General features: G+C 32.8%; 2 protein-coding genes across 4 annotated transcripts in view; one reads left to right on the top strand and one right to left on the bottom strand.

The window, feature by feature from the left end:
- Window positions 1-41: 41 nt before the first annotated feature.
- On the top strand, window positions 42-5662 carry Atg13 (Autophagy-related 13). Of its 2 annotated transcripts, none has more exons than XM_088030462.1 (4): window positions 42-645; window positions 703-1232; window positions 3224-3533; window positions 4428-5662. In XM_088030462.1, the coding sequence occupies exons 1-4, from the start codon at window positions 502-504 to the stop codon at window positions 4626-4628; spliced, it is 1185 nt and encodes a 394-aa protein (XP_087886588.1). In that variant the 5' UTR covers window positions 42-501; the 3' UTR covers window positions 4629-5662. The 2 variants fall into 2 exon arrangements, with proteins under 2 accessions (XP_087886588.1, XP_087886587.1); XM_088030461.1 differs by having other exon boundaries at window positions 42-651.
- A 1224-nt stretch (window positions 5663-6886) lies between these two features.
- Window positions 6887-14459, bottom strand: part of LOC148178479 (discoidin domain-containing receptor 2-like) — a 59425-nt gene continuing 51852 nt past the window's right edge. For both annotated transcript variants that reach the window (XM_088030556.1, XM_088030555.1), the window contains exons 8-17: window positions 12520-12727; window positions 11062-11166; window positions 10843-11018; window positions 10389-10790; window positions 9832-9969; window positions 9044-9354; window positions 7984-8076; window positions 7789-7930; window positions 7589-7738; window positions 6887-7537 (exon numbers count right to left, since the gene is read on the bottom strand). In XM_088030556.1, coding sequence (XP_087886682.1) covers window positions 7388-7537; window positions 7589-7738; window positions 7789-7930; window positions 7984-8076; window positions 9044-9354; window positions 9832-9969; window positions 10389-10790; window positions 10843-11018; window positions 11062-11166; window positions 12520-12727 — 1875 coding nt within the window. In that variant the 3' untranslated portion in view covers window positions 6887-7387. The remainder of the gene's footprint in view (window positions 7538-7588; window positions 7739-7788; window positions 7931-7983; window positions 8077-9043; window positions 9355-9831; window positions 9970-10388; window positions 10791-10842; window positions 11019-11061; window positions 11167-12519; window positions 12728-14459) is intronic.

The raw sequence follows: 14459 nt of genomic DNA, 5'->3' as shown, positions 1-14459 counted from the left end.
CATCCGGTCCAATGAAATTCATCGGCGCCTACCATGATAGTAAAGTGTAGTTCAAATGTTTGACGTGGCGACCAGTGACGCTACTGTAGTTGAGTTGCCAAGTGACTTTTTAAATTCTTGTAATTTTTGCTTTGTAACCGTTTTTTGGTGTACTTGTCAAGGTTGACCGCTTGTTATTTAATTAGTCAGAAGGACGCGAACTCGCATCGGAGGCTGAGGAGCATCTTTCTAGAAGAACTTTGCCCCATTTAAACTGTGGCCTTCCAACGCCCCACTGTTTACGAGATACGTGCGTGTTTTCTAGTAGACGTTGTGAGAACACGTTGGGGAGAAGGTGTGTTGCCATCGTTGGATAGGTCGTGTAACATCTAAAGCATACGGTGCTTTTTTTGTGGTTACGAAATGTGTGGTGCAAATCAATGAAAAGCCAGTGGTGTGACTAACTTCGCAACGTTAAAATTAGTTCATTTTTGGTGACGTGAAATGTGTTAACCCAACAAGATGAAACTCAGCAACCAGGAAACGAAAGATCTGCACAAATATACGAAATTCTTTGCCTTGAAGAGTGTCCAAATTGTAGTACAATCCCGAATCGGGGAGAAAATTTCCACTCCATGCAAGCCCAATACGCAATGTACAGATTGGGTACTAGTAATGAAGTTCTACTTTGTGTCAACATTTTGATTAATTTGTTTGTTTTAGTTCAATTTAAACATCAATGATCAGTCAGATGTTCTCTCAGATACGAAAAAAGTCTTAAGCGGGGACGCAATCTCTTATTCATATCCATTCTGTGTGGAAATATCACTTGTAACATCAGAAGGAGATCAAATGGTCTTGGAATATTGGTGCCTTAACCTATTACCTGAACCTTGTGACACTACAATTAAGATCATCCCATCTGTATATAATAGAATGGGGCTGTTACTGAAATCTCTAATGTCAGTTACCAGAGTAACACCTGCATACAAACTGTCTCGAAGACAAGGACCTGATTCTTATGTTATATGTTATCGGGTGTTTATGCATGCACCTGTGTTAACAAGTCTGGGAGAAGGTTACAAATCTATGAAAATTGGCCAAATATGCACACCAATTGGGACGTTACAGTTCTCAGTTGATTACAGGACAAAAATGACAATTTCACCTACCCAGACTGGAAAAAACAATTCAATTATGGTGAAGAGTGATCACTTTAATAGTAATTCAAACACTAGAAGACACAGGAACAAGTAAGTAGCACATTATTATTGTAATTATACTTAATTTAATTTGACGACACTCCTTTAAAAGTTTCACTTTCTTCCTTTTCACTCCTACAAGGCATTGTTGGTTTCCAAGTGTCTTTAGAAGCAAGGAAGTGTAGTATTATCATTATCATTCAACAATAACATGCGATTTTCTGTTACATTAACTATGAATACTGTTTATTTTTTTCTGAGGATTCCTTGTACTGTAAACAATTAGCGTTTTTGCAATGTAATAACAAATCTGTTCATCATTCTCGTATATGAAGTTCTTATCGTCACTTTTTTACCATACTGTTTTGTAAATTATTATCGTAGAATAAATTTATCACGGGTTTGAATGACCTGATCAATCAATTTATTTGTTATGTAATCGTAAAAACAACCGCTCAGGCTACAGTTCATGGATTTTAATAGCAAACATCTACGTACGTCAGAGGTTTTTGATTTGATTTATGAAACTTACAAAATTACAACCGCAAAAACTAGTAATTAACGTTATTTTCCGTTGGTAATGTCGTCACTGAATTTTTCTCATATGCATAGAAGTAAACACAATGGTGGTCTGCTTATAACTAATTAAAATGCAAGTCAAGGCAAAAGTGGGGAATGAGGGAACATTTTACTACAATCATATTTTCTTTGCAGTCATCAGTTTAAAATTTGATGGTCATTTTATTGACGATGAAACTGACAATGTTAAATATTCATGGCTAGTAATTCTGGAAAAATACAACACGTTCTACCTGGTTGAGATATAAACAAATCATAAATGCAAGGAAAAAACGTTGCCAGTTTTTTGTAACTTATAGAATGAATTGACAAGTAATTTAAATAACAAAGACTTTTACAAGTTTTTGTTGCATCTAGAAATTGTGTTGTTTTGTTACATAAGATGGGCAATAGTGTGAGAAGCTTTAAAAACAAACATTCTTTTCTTAAATAGTTTTTAGATTTTAGAACAAGCCGAGCAATTAAATCGTTAAAATTCGTAACTCTGTATTTACCGGTTTGATCCTTAAAACAGGGACGTTTTTAATTAATTATGAGCAAACGGATACTATTAACTATCAGAGTAATACCCAGTATTTAATCTAGTCAGATCCGGTCTAGATAGGTAACAAAAGAAATTGAAATCTGCCTTATCAACTTTTGGAGCAACTGACCATAAAAGTGTAAAGATTATTCGTCGCTTATTTTTTAGCCAAGAAATATGCTCTAGATTAGAGTTATGTATTGAATTAAATCACGAACGGGTCTTTAGATGTTAAAGTACTTATACTCGTTTATGTTTAATCTAATGCATAAATCTTCTCAAATTTGATGTAGAGCTCCAGAATTTTCACAAATTATGACTTTGAAATGTGGTATTCAAAATAAATGAGTACAAGAGATCGAAATTACTAAATTCAAAGAATTTCTCCACTAAGCTGCCATTGTTAAATTTCTGATAAATAGATCACGCTTGTTTTCTGCTTATTTTATTATCATCTTATTGTGTTTTTATTTATATGTCATAATTAAATTGATAGATTACGACCCATTACAGAATATACTTTTTTTTTAAATGTGATAAGATATTTCAATTTTATTTTTGGTATTATATCCAAACAAAGAATTTTATCACTGGTCTGACCATTGAGCAAATTTTGTCGATAATCCAAATGAGGTTACTGACACTTGAAACTCCTGATCGCATTACAGCTGAGCAAAATGCATCAACTTCTTGCAACAATTCAACGCTTGGCTGCTTATTACTACATTTTTTTCGAATCTCTGTAATAACAGAATTCCACAAAAGTAGGCTGCTATTTACTTGCTTTATCAACGAAACCAACCGCGTAGTAAAATCTAATCTGATAATTTTGTATATTTACTTTTGGGACTGTTTGGGCAAAAAATTCATGCAAAAATATTATGTAAGAGACTAAGGAAATTCTTTGAAAAAAAGTGTTATATCATCTTATTTTTTACAGTGAAGATATTAGTGACCTGACAAAACCAATGCGGCCTGGTCCTTTTGCGGATCCCAAACCCAAAAAAACCGTAGAACCTCAGCTACCTGGAGTGACCCGATTATTAGCAATGGCAAAACAGAAATCCCGAGCTATTACGGCACCTATGGCAGAAATCGAAGCCTCAGAAAACGCCAAAAATGTAGAGGAAGTAAATAATAGAAAAGAAGGTTCCCCAGCGCGGGTTTTTATGACATCTTCAACCTCATCCAAGATTTCAAGTACAAGCAATGTGAAGTTAGTGGATGAAGAATACTGGATGAAAGAACTGGTATGTTCACTTTATTTTAGCAGTGTTATGTAGGATAAAGTGAATGTTTTTTGTTTAAATTATTTTGAGAGTAATTCTTCGGGGATATGAGTAATTTATGCGAGGTCAACGTATGCGAAAGTAATTTTGCCGTTGGATATTTCTAGGAAAATTTTCTTGGCATTTGTGCTATGTAGTGTTGCTATTTTTAGCTAGCATTGATAGGTACGCCCATGGCATTAATGACTCAGACTAAACTGAAAGATAAAATATAACTTTTGCAAAAAGTGTATCGCTTATTAACAGCTATTTTGATTATTTTGTTGTCATCCAACGTTGAAAAACAAGTGATTTTTAATTCTCTAAAAATTCCTTTACTGCAACAATCAACTGTTAAATAATGTTTGTTTGTCATTATGTAATGTCTAATTATACGTTTTATTATTATGCATGCAAAAAATAAGTGGACGAAACTTGTCATTGATGGCGCCAGAGTTCTTTATTGTATGTTTTTAAAGATTACGTTAAGTTGTTTGTGAGCGCAAGTGATAGATATCTATTAATTTGTTTGTTCCAAAGCTGTTATCATCTTAATGAAACTTGTTGAATTTTTGTAAATTGTGGAGTCATACAAGGCGGTATTTGTTTATAAAATGACCTTAAAAGTTTGCGGAAATATCCAAAGAGTGTATTTTACAAGAGATAATTCTAACAGTTGTAATCGAAATATCGGCACTTTGATCTTTGTCATAAATTATTATTACTGAATATGAGATGTTTTATTTACAAAATTTAGATAAAGTGCTGGTTCAGATATCATATTTAATGCAAGTGGTATTAATAGCTCAGTTGAAAATAAAAATACTCAATTAAAGTAAATATCAGATTTTAATTATCACTTTAATTCTGTTCCAGAATGCACCTTTTGCCACTAGAGGCCCCGTAGGTGAACTTATGTCCTTTTATAGACAGTGTAAAAAATCTCCTCCTTTACAATCGCCTCAGAAGAATCCAACACCTGAAGAAATCACAGAGATGATTGAAATGTACGAATCGCAGTTACCGGAGTACGATGCACTAGTGCAATCGTTTTGTGATTCACCTGAAAATAACTGAAGAAGTAAGATATCGTGTACATTGTTTTGTGAAGTTAGTGTTTTATTTATTTCATCCTGTCATTAATTTTATTCAACTGTAGCGATTTTTGTAAATCGTTTCCTTTGCTAAAGACTGATATGAATTAAGGAGTGAGTGTAAAATTTGTACATAATTACTTAAAAAATTAAAACAACAGACTTGTTACTTTATTTTTAAAAGAATAATATTGTTTATATTTATATTTGAAGTCTTTAAATTCTAAGCTGTTGTCGTGTTAAGGCATGAATCTGCTGAGGATCCACTTACAAGTACCCGTACTATTTGACCCGTAGCTAATTTGAGTGTTAAGTAGCACAATGCTGTTTCTCTGTCTGTGATTTCAAGTTTTCTAGACATTTTTATGTAAATCAAGTCTAAATTAATTCTCAGGAATACTTAGAAACGATGACAAAATTTGTTGTTGTTGGCTAATTGTGAAATATCTCATATTTATTTTAAATGTAGTGTTTACATGTTTTTGTGTTAAATGTGACAAGGTTTTGAGTTTTATTCTAAGTCTTGTCCTATTTAGCGAAAATATTTTTATCATTTTGGAAATATTTGCATATGTGCTTTAAAAGTGTGATTCTAGTTAGTATATTGCAGTTTCGTTACCCGTAGAAATTTAGAACTGCTTGCTTCAGTATTTCGAGTTACGTCCTTTAAAACGCAAACATTGTTTTGCTGTTTTTTTTTTGTACTTATTAGAAAGAATCAGGTGCACCGTTGAAATAACGCTGTGTAGAAAATTAACTGCCACACGACTAACTAAGGGGTCTTTTAGGTACTTTTGAGTGAATCACCAGTATAATTCACAGAAGTAAACAAATTACAAATTATAATACTGTCAATTTTAATAATACATATAATTGAAAATGTTATTAATAGTTATTTATACTGTTTTGCTCAATATTTACTGTGTTGCGTATGATTATTTTATTTGTGTAATGGATCATATAGTTTGGGCCGTATTTTGTATAAAATAATATATGCAAAAAATTAGTACATTTTAATTCTGCAAATATAATAATATTATTATACATTTGTGGATTTTTTTTTCACTACGCCATTGGGGGACACGACAAAGGGGGAAGTAATGAGAATAACAGTAATGTTTGTAACCGCCAATGTTTGTTGATAATGTAATCTTCCAACGTAATATAAATTCTTCTCATAACTTATCTATGATTCATTAAAGCAACAAAAGTAATAATGGTTGTAATATTTTTGGTTGTTTACATTTTTATGAAAAGTGTCACTCGAAAGTTACGACACTAATAGTCAGGAATTTTGTACAATTTGATTGAGGGCTAATCAACATACGCAGCGAAATTGTTCAAGTAAAACGGTTTTGTTGTGAATATAAACATGCATGCTTCCGTTCTGATTTAAAACTGTTTTAAATGAACGAACTTGATCTACTTACCTTTTAGGTGGTATTTTTCATCAACGTAAAGGCGTGGCTGGTTTATTGGGTGCTGCCATAATAGGTTGAAACTACATTTTGCAATATTTGCAAAACGGATGTGATGTATGATAAATCTAGATACGAAGGAAATGGAAAATGGGTTTTCTGCATTTTCTTTTGCTTAATTTTTTCTCAATTTCACATTTCTGTAGTGTTGTTTTATAGATTGGATAAGAAAATTGTAGGAATTTTTTTTGAATTTGTGTTTCTTCGTTTCCTTGTTCTACGAGTCATTTTCGAGTCGTTAGCTCTATGGATTGCTTAGGTAACATTACTATTACATTCTTTAAAATTTATAATATTTTTTTAGTTTTGTATTCCGTTCCAATTGTAGATTCTTTTTCGTTTTTTTCTTTATGATTGACGTATTTATTAATTCCTATTCCTAGCTTTTATTGTTTTATTTTTTTATGTCATGTGTACTTATTCTAATTTTTCTATTTCTTGGAGTGTAAATGTCTAGTCTTTTTTTTCAATTTCTACAATAATACCTGTCAGTCGATATTTTGTTTTTTTTTTTAATTTAATTTTTTAATTTCGTTTGGATGTTTCAGGCATTTCCAATTTTACAGAATTAATTAGTTTTTTGTATTTTTTTGTTCTTATCTTTTCTTATTTTGCGAAAAATGGTAAACTTTGTGAACATTCAGAAAAATTTCAAATTTCGAGTTTACAGAGGCGAAGATCACACATTTAATATAAATTTTGATTTTTAGTGATGTGCTGCATTTGTTGGGTTTTCCAAAAAAAAACGGTTAAAAATTACAAATTGTAATAATAGAAAGTTGTTTATTATTGTTGAGTCACTAAAATAAGTATTTACATAACAATGTTAAAAATGTGCAAATACGTTTTTGTTCTACAGGGTGATCAAATCATAAGACTCCAGTAAGTAGCGCTACGTTTTATCCATTAATTCAGCTCTAGATAAAGACACTAAAACTGGTTTTAATCAGATTTAAATAATTGCTATATTTTGCTGATATGTTTTTCATATTTCTACGCGACACTAAATTAAAGTTCAGTCTTTAATAAGACTACCATACTAATTTAAGTTCGATTTATTTTATTCTACCGACTTTTAAAAAAAACTGACGTTGACTTAATAAAATAAAATTTTCTGAAAGAATGTATTTTATTTAGATTGGCTATACAAAAGATCTTTGTACACAAAGAACTACAAAAGACTTTATACGATACTCCTAAAATTAAAAATGAAAAAATCATTTTGATCACCCTGCGTACTTAAAACGAAATCTCTGTGCTAATATCAGTCAGTAGGAGAATAGTCCTTGTTGTGGTGCTTTAAGAACAAACAAATCTGTTTGAAAGTGGGTCTTTCCGTGTCGTCACGTTTCCAGCATTGACACATCAGTTCATAGATTTCTGTTGAGCAAATCGGAGGTTTGCTTAAAAGTACCTGAAATTCAAAACACCGTTAATTTGTTCATACATTTTGTTACGATAATACTTGTAGTTCACCCCCATAATACATATGTTCGGCGTTTTGAATCACTTTCTCATTCGATAATTTATTGAACGGCCGTTCGCAAGCAAAACTCAGAATTTCCCACAACGTTACGGCGTAGGCCCAAACACTACTTGAGCACGAATATCGATCCTATAACAAAATTATTAAAACTCACATTAATAAATTAGTTTAATGCATACAAGAAGAATGCTCTCCCAGGGCAGCCATCGAATAGGAGCAGGTGGTCGTCCGCCAATTTCAGCGTAATCTTTTCTATATTGAGCTTTGCACATGGCCACATCGGCGATTTTTACTATGTATCTTCGTCCGACGAGGCAATTTCTAAGGTGGATGGAAATAAATAAATAATAGTTGATCAACATTTCTAAACTTACCTTGCAGCCAAGTCTTTGTGGACCACATGTTTGCTTTCGAGATATTTCATCCCGGAAGCAATTTGGTTTGCCATATAAATGAGATTATCCACGCTGGAAATTAGGCCAAGTTATTATGGTCTACTTTGTCACGCCAATAAAAGATGAATTAGATTAGTTAAATAGATTGCCGGTTTTTATGTACAAGCTTACGACGGTTTTTTCAATAATCTTCGATTTAGAGCAGATTGAATTCAGAGAGCTGAAAATTCAAGCTTTAAACCGGCGGATCCACCATTTTTAACAAACTTAAACTCGAACTACGATGATGAGATGACCACTTTAAGGAAGAAGAATATCAAAGAATATTACCACAAAAACATACAAGAGGAGAATTCAATTTTGAAGTTACTGGCCAAAGTATCAAGAATGATAAATTATCCGACTGTTACCTTTTTTTTGTAATTTAATTGCAACTGACTGCTACAATTCCGAGCTTTCTGAATCTTCTATGCCAGATTGATGAACTTTGGGAACGATTTATCAATGAATTAGATTTTTCGAATTGATAGCTAAATATATTATACTGATTCACAGTGGTCAACGGCAAACTGGTATAAATGTTTTATGAACTGACAATATGAAATGGCGGAGACAAAATACAAATGTAAAGTGAACCATTTAGCCCAAAAAAGTCGAGCAAAACAGACTTTATGAATAATTCATAAAACTGTTTCGATAAGAGCGAGTCTGTGATGTCAAAGGCTTACATTTTTTCGTCATGATGTAGGCACGGAAACACATTATTACTCTTGGAATATCGATAAAATAGTTCTCCGGTTATTAAAATCAAATATCCTCGGAAATGTAAATGTTAAAATTGATCACGAAAGTCTAGTTCTTCGGCAAGTTTATGTCCGAAGTAATAAAGTAACTTAGAGATTTGATGTTTTTATTACTAGGACCCAAACGGCCAAAACGTGGAATCCCCGCATTAGCATTTGGCAACCTCTGATTATCAATTCAAATTTTATGTTCGGCATCGGGACGATCTGACCATCTGGTATCAGCAATCACTTACCTCACGGGTTGATCGGTCGAGGACCGAACAGTTCCATTTCTATTGACGAGAAACTGCAGATATTGAGCTAGATCTCCCATTTCACCGTATTCAATGACGGTCCAGGGTGGCTGTTCGGCCGTACAAACTCCTAGAACTTTACAAATATTCGGATCAGATAAGCTGGCGAGAAAACGGACTTCTCGAAGTGATTCCATTGAACCTGTCGCTGCATCACTTTTCGCTCTTTCCGGACTTGGTGTTCGGACAGCCACTAAACGACATACGCCCGGAATTATGTCTTCTAAACCTTCCGTCTCACAGAGGGTAATCTAGAAATGTTATGACAAAATTTACTTCATTCTACATTTTATTTTTACTGGGCTGGGACAAGCAATAAAATGTTATTTCAACTATAAAATTTATTTATTTTTTCGTTCAATCGCCTTCGAACTTTATCATCAAGAACAACTGTGCTACGGTAAATGAATGGAAGAAACTAGACTTTGACTCAGTATTTATTATTAACTGACTTAGAGTGGTCATTTATTTGTAATTTAACTGAGAGGTTTGGCTGCGGACATGTTTGATTCTAAACCACTCTTGCTTGATGCAATGTTACCGACATTGCTCCTAGTCAACTAATCATCCTAATGTTTTATCAAAGAAAGAGTTACAGTAAACACAGTCGTTTTTGTTTGATTCAGTTTATAGCTTCTTAGGTAATTTTGTCATCAAAATAATTCTCTTAATTAAATAAGGACGATCTTAATTAGATAAGACGTAATTTGTCCAATTTAATGAGTTACCTCTCCGGCGTGACAGGATCCAACTTTTTCCAATGGCCTGAGAGAATATCGTGGAATTGGTACCAATTCCGCCTCTCTGCAATTGTAAGCGTGACCCATACTTGGCGCGATGTTCCAGCACACAACTGGTGGTGGTATCTGCAATATTAATTTATTATCTAGAGTTTCGTGATTTATGGCATCGTAGAATTGTAATCTAACAAGAAACAGGAGCGCTATTTCTCTTTGGAATAATAATCAAACATTTCACGCTTCAAATCATCCTAATTAGGTACCTTACTACCTAGAAAGGTAAATTTTAATTCGTATGCATGTTAATTTTGATTTACATTTTCCGATCGGCGATATTTTCATTCATTTAATATTCATTTGTGTTTTTACAGGAAAATAAAATCATTGCCAAAGAGTCGATGTACCGGTGACTTGGCTAATTATACTGTCCAAAATGCTGAATAATGCACTTAATTTTCCTACCGTCACTCAACTAAGGCATCAAAATAGCTAATTTATAGCATGTATTGATACAAATATACCGCAACTTTGATCCATAGCGTTACCCTGTGTTTCTCCCTAGGCGCTGTGTGATAGCGTTTCCGATTTGGTGGATCAGTAGCAACTCTCGGAAAATAATTTCCTAAATTAATCATCTTCGACTTTGGACTTATTGCTGGCGTGCTTTGTAAACTTCTGTAGTGAAGAGGAGACGAAGCCGAAATGGGACTTTGATGTAGAGTTGGTGAGTCGGGTAACGGCGGTACTTCCGGAGGTTCTTCCGGTTCTTCTATTGTTGATGAACACCTCAACGTTGCATAATTTGGTGTGTAGTAATTCCCCACAAGCGGTGATCGATATTGTTCAAAAGAAGTAGAGGACGAATCACCGGGAGCTTCTTGGCTTACAGGTGTCGGATGGTTGCTGGCGGCGGCGTTATTGCTTGACGACAAATTCATTAACAAGTCCTGAAAATTTGACCGGTTTATTTGTCCTCGGTTTTGATTAAAATGGTTTTACCTTCATGTTAATCGTAACTCCGAATGGGTTTTTCAATAAGGTGGGAGACCCTTGTAATTTATGTCTCTTATTCAATATCAAAATCACCACAAAAACTATTAATAATAACAACATTATTGCCGTTAAGACACCTATTATTATCTCCACATAAGTATCACTTTCTTTTTTTGCTGCAACTACGGAAAAAATTACAAAGAAAACGCGTTTTTAAGAACTTACTTGTTTCAAAAGCATCCAACGGATTTCCATCGCTGGAACTAATTACGACTTCGTTTTCACTAAGATCAAGAGTTTCCTCTTCGGAAATATTGAATGCGACAGGCACTGAAACACGTAGTCATCAGTTATTTTAATGTACCTCATATGCAAACTCTCGTTGAAAGCTCTCCACACAGATGGCTAAGAATGATAGTCCACGTTATGGACACAACATACAAAAACTGCTTCCGTCAGCGCTTTGTACAGCTTGCAAAAATTTTATGCGCACATAAATTTTTACTTATTTTCTCATTGTAAATAGTGTGAATAGTCTTTTAGGCAAACAATATGACGATTTATGTTCGTATTTTATTTTCAAAGACTGTAAAAGCGATTCGCTTTGCTTTATTCTTACAAGATTTCGCGAAGGAAGAAAAACAAAAAGAAGGTGCAATAACTGTTTTGTAAAGTTTATGAAACGAGCTCGTAGTTTGAATAAAATAAGAACTTTAGATCGTGAAGAAGAATTGTGGATATAACACACTTAATTGAATTTTGCAGTTTAGCAAGCAGCGCAAAAGCAGAAACTCATGTTCCAATAAAAGTTACCACTTATTTTATTATCAAATGTAACGCGTCTGTACTCTTCTTGAAGCTATAATGACACTTTATTAAATATTCGACAAGACTGCCACAGTTTCTAATTAAAAACTTTAAATTGTCCATCACACAATATTGGATAGATTTCGTGTGGCTAGACGAAAATTAAGACAACAAGACATGGTTGATTGAGCAGTGTTAATGACAGTTTCTAAACTTTGCGAATTTGTTGTTAAACTGTTTTGTAACTAGCATGTCATATTTTTTTGTAAAATTTACTTTAGATGTGCAAATTTGCTGATAACAAAGTTTAGTTTTAGCGCAAATTTCTGTTTGTTTAAATCGAGCGCATAGTTTCCAAGTTTCAATATAAACAATTAAATCTACACTTTTCAAATAAGTTTAATAAAGTTTTATTGGTTTCTGTCAGTAGGTATGTACGTATCAATATAGTTGGGCAACTATGATAAAGCTCTACGTATTTGTCTTAATATGTCAATTTTATGCAATTCTGTTTGAACGGAAAATATATTGGATAATGTTTTAAAAAATCAAATTGATTTCTGCGATTGTTACGATTACCTGGGACATTTATAATATCTTAGGTATGTTAATTAAAGTTATAAAGCTCGAGGTGAGTTTATGCAACCAACCTTCTAGAAATGCAATCGACCGCATTTCTCATGGAACTCGAGAGAAAGAATAATAAATTAAAAAGTTTTAGAATACGTCACAGTTCATATTACGGTCCAATTAAGTACTAAACTTTTTATTAATTGAGTAAATATTTTTTGTGAGCAATATTTATTTGCGGCTTTGATGATTTCGTAACCGTAAAAGCTACCCAACTATGTAAAAAAATTCAGAAGTGAAAGTTACCAGAATCAAAGGCTACTTCACTGAGCATCATCCAGCGGTCCGCGAAAAACAGACGCAGTTTGATGAAACGAGCGAGTCTTTGATGAAGATTAATGGAGACGTTCCGAGCATTTTCCAGCACTCGATCCGGCATGTATGAATAGGACAGGGTTGGGCCATTGTAGAAGCGTCCTCCAATACTGAACATCACTTTCGCTTTCGAGAAAACCTAAAGGAAAAATGACAAGACAATCAAACCAATTACTTTTCTTTACGAGGTAGCGGATATATCAAAGGTGACATTTTCAATAGATTACCTTTGACAAAGAAATTTGCCAAAGTTTAGCGGTATAAGTGGCAAGCAGTTTGTCGGGAAGAAAAATTTTTCTTGCTCTGCTTGTTCTTTTCATTCGATGCACAATGGGAATTTTTGTTTCAATGTTCTCTTTGCATACCTGCACCCCAATACAAAGCAGAAATATTTTTTTATAGCTTAAAGTATTGTTGGGCCTGCTGTATATTTTTTATTTCATATGTTAATTTATGTATCATGTTATTATCCTGATGGTCCACGATGTGTTTATACGACAGCTTCTTCAAAAGTTACAATCGATGAAAATTTGGAATTTCGGGAAAAAAAAATATTAATTTTACATCGATTTATGATAAAAAATAAAGGTGTTTCATTTGAAATAAAATAATAGATTTTGTTATACGGCAGAAAGTGGTGCTTTTTGTCGAGCAATTAAATTGCAGTAACTGCCTATAAATTTAAATTCTTTTTTTTCTTTTTTTCTGTTTATGTCAACCATAGAAGGTGTTAAAAAACTGTAAACGAATTTAAAATCTTTATATTTAACCTTTTGTTTTAAATAATTTGGAGAACCAGTATTCCCATATCTTTAATTTTACACGTAAACTCTTTATTATAATATTTAATAGGTATATTAGAATATTTTTAGACGGTATATTATGTGTGTATGTATGTTAGCACTAAAATAATGGTTAATAAATTAATATCTACTTATCAATATTAAGATTGCGGGTGCTTATTTACATCCAATTCCATTATGTTTAAATAAATTAGATATTTTTGGATTTATAAATAATAAAAAACGATTGGGAATGTAACATTTATCGAATCACAAATATTTCATTTTTCACATTCGTTTCAGACACATTTTTATCTCTTTTACTGACCGGGGCTGTTATAAACATTATCGGTGCATAATGATAGGTTTGAAATGAGAGGTCATAAATAATCATGTATAGAGGCGGATGTTTGTTTTTTTTATTTCATACACCATATTTGGTCCCGAGTAAATATTTGGGATTACTTAATAAAAGTTTTGGTCAAAAAAGAACAGAAAATCCTTATTAGTCAAATGTGCCGACTGCAACGAGCAAAACGAGAAACAGGGTAATTTGATCATAAATCAGTTCGTAAATATGAACCTGTGCAATATGAGATATTTGCATTAACAGCTTTATTCAAAGCTCTTCGGTAGTGCATTAGACTATTAAGTTATCAATCTATTGTAATAATTGTATAGATGAAGCAAATCCCGATGAACTGATTGTAATTAGCATCTAAATATATCATAAAGCTTTTGAACTGGATCCAAAAGCAACGCATTATTGTAATCGCCTAATTAACACCATAAGATTAATTCTGTGATTAATAGTTTGAGGCAGTCAATTACAATAATTCTAGATCAGCAACTTTTAATATTTTTATTTTTTGAAATTTACGATTGGAAATTCAGATTAAAACAGTTATACCTGCCCTTGAATCTTTGCCATTATAAAATATGTTTATGTGTACCATGCATTAAAATTATATAAATTAATGTTAAAAAGCGGAAAAAGCTTTTTGGTGTAACCAACCTATTGGAAAAATGTTAATGGAGCGCAGTGTGTTCTATTGACTGGATTTTTAACATTATTTAATGCTGATATTT

The sequence above is a fragment of the Gnatocerus cornutus genome, chromosome 2 (genome assembly GCF_029298725.1).
Source record: "Gnatocerus cornutus isolate USDA-ARS CGAHR chromosome 2, icGnaCorn1.1, whole genome shotgun sequence".
NCBI classification, from domain to species: Eukaryota; Metazoa; Arthropoda; class Insecta; order Coleoptera; family Tenebrionidae; genus Gnatocerus; species Gnatocerus cornutus.
This window is presented reverse-complemented; position numbering and strand designations above follow the sequence as displayed.

What these genes read in the sequence shown, in the direction of transcription:
- Atg13 (XM_088030461.1), top strand. Translation starts at nt 502, where the DNA reads ATGAAACTCAGCAACCAGGAAACGAAAGATCTGCACAAATATACGAAA. An exon ending in AATGTACAGATTGGGTACTA is followed by an intron (nt 652 to 702) that starts GTAATGAAGTTC and finishes TGTTTGTTTTAG; the next exon opens with TTCAATTTAAACATCAATGA. An exon ending in AATACTGGATGAAAGAACTG is followed by an intron (nt 3,534 to 4,427) that starts GTATGTTCACTT and finishes ATTCTGTTCCAG; the next exon opens with AATGCACCTTTTGCCACTAG.